At 34.9% G+C, this 1,555-nt stretch overlaps 1 protein-coding gene across 1 annotated transcript; it reads right to left on the bottom strand.

The window, feature by feature from the left end:
* Nucleotides 1-683: 683 nt before the first annotated feature.
* LOC105568898 (CGG triplet repeat-binding protein 1-like) lies at nt 684-1,531 on the bottom strand. The gene is made up of 2 exons (XM_012024922.1): nt 1,401-1,531; nt 684-1,327 (listed from the first exon to the last, which is right to left on the bottom strand). Exon 2 carries the CDS (start codon nt 1,217-1,219, stop codon nt 809-811), a length of 411 nt encoding a protein of 136 aa, XP_011880312.1. The 5' UTR covers nt 1,220-1,327; nt 1,401-1,531; the 3' UTR covers nt 684-808.
* Nucleotides 1,532-1,555: the final 24 nt, after the last annotated feature.

Raw genomic sequence — 1,555 nt, 5'->3', positions numbered from 1 at the left:
GTGTCCAATTTATGATCCCAGCATTGTATATGAATGAGATCTGGGTTCACTAATTCCTTAAGAAGGCGAATACACTTGTTCATGTATGGTGCACTGTCTACAGATATGCCAAAAACATTTCCATATTGGACACCATACTTATTTAAAAGTTAAAATAGAGTACCAGACAATTATGAATTGATAGTATGTCATACTGGTCATACAACAAATAAAAATTAAAGAAAGGCTGGGGAAAACAACGAAATATTCACAAACTTTCTCATATATTTTTATATGAAAATAATAATCATTAATCAACTTCCTCATGTAAAAGCTCATCTCATATATCATAATTTGTAGGACCAAGCATTCTGAATTGATAGGTTTAAAAAGATACATTAATGACAATTACCATAATAATTGTCTTTGAAGTCTGTTCTCCTGTCACTTCACTGAGCACTGTTGCACCAGCAACAATCAGTTGACATGTTCCTTTGGAATCCGAAGGAAGTAATTTAAAGAGAGTAACAAAAACAGCTTTTCCAGTCCTGTCAGTGGTTTTATCACAGCGTAAAATGATTTTCTTATCTTTCACAGCCTCTCTGATATTTTTATCATTGTCTTCTCTGAGTTTGGGAATATAATATTGTCTGATCCAACGAACAGACGGCAAATTTCCAGCACCTAAAATAAAGAATATACAAGTTTCAGTTTTCTAGGCAGCTGTCTCATTATTGTATCAATCTATGACTATGATATGATTAACAAGAGAGTTAGGTTGAATAATCTTAATTACAATTAAGTAGCAAACTGACACTCCATGAATGATTTAATTTTTAATTGCTGCCACCTTACCTTTAATATGCTTATTTATCCATTTCTTCAGATCTTCATTATCTAGCTTTTCAAGCGGGATATTAGATTTTAGAAATGCACTGACTGTATCACAAATAAATTCTTCTTTCTCAACCTTCATCTTTTTTGCTTTATCTAATGCATCATCAACAGACATCTGTCTCTTCATGCGATTTGTGCTTTCTGCTGCTAACGCTTTTTTTGACTTATGTCCGTCAGATTCACAATGGTTTAATACTGTACTTCTTCTTTCCCAACAGACCCTCACATTGCACCATTGGCACATCATCACTTGCTTTTTGCGGTCAAACACATACATCCCATCTTTAATGAATTCCTCTGCTCTTTGAGTTACATTTATATTTTTTGCTCTTGGTCTCCCCATCTTTCGATGTTAGTTCGCTTCGTACTTTCCAGAAAACACGAATCAGGCCAACATACGTCGCGCCTTTTTAATACACTCTGTTCCACAAGAGCGTGTCGATCGTATCTTCTGAAAACAAGAAAATTGTTCAAAATTAAACTTATGATCTTGAAATATAATCATTTCACTACCATGCATTTACTTAATATGTTGTCCAATCGCCATTATTGTCGATTATGGCCTGACACCGTCGGGGCATACTTTCGACGAGATTTCCCGCCATTGTTTCGGGTAAAGACCTCCATATTTGTCGGATGTGACGTGATAACTGTTTCTTATTAAAGACTCGCTTTTCCC

The sequence above is a fragment of the Vollenhovia emeryi genome, unplaced genomic scaffold (genome assembly GCF_000949405.1).
Source record: "Vollenhovia emeryi isolate VEMERY1.0 unplaced genomic scaffold, V.emery_V1.0 DF942430.1, whole genome shotgun sequence".
NCBI classification, from domain to species: domain Eukaryota; kingdom Metazoa; phylum Arthropoda; class Insecta; order Hymenoptera; family Formicidae; genus Vollenhovia; species Vollenhovia emeryi.
Note: the sequence above shows the minus strand (reverse complement) of the source record. Positions and strands in the feature narration are given on the sequence as shown.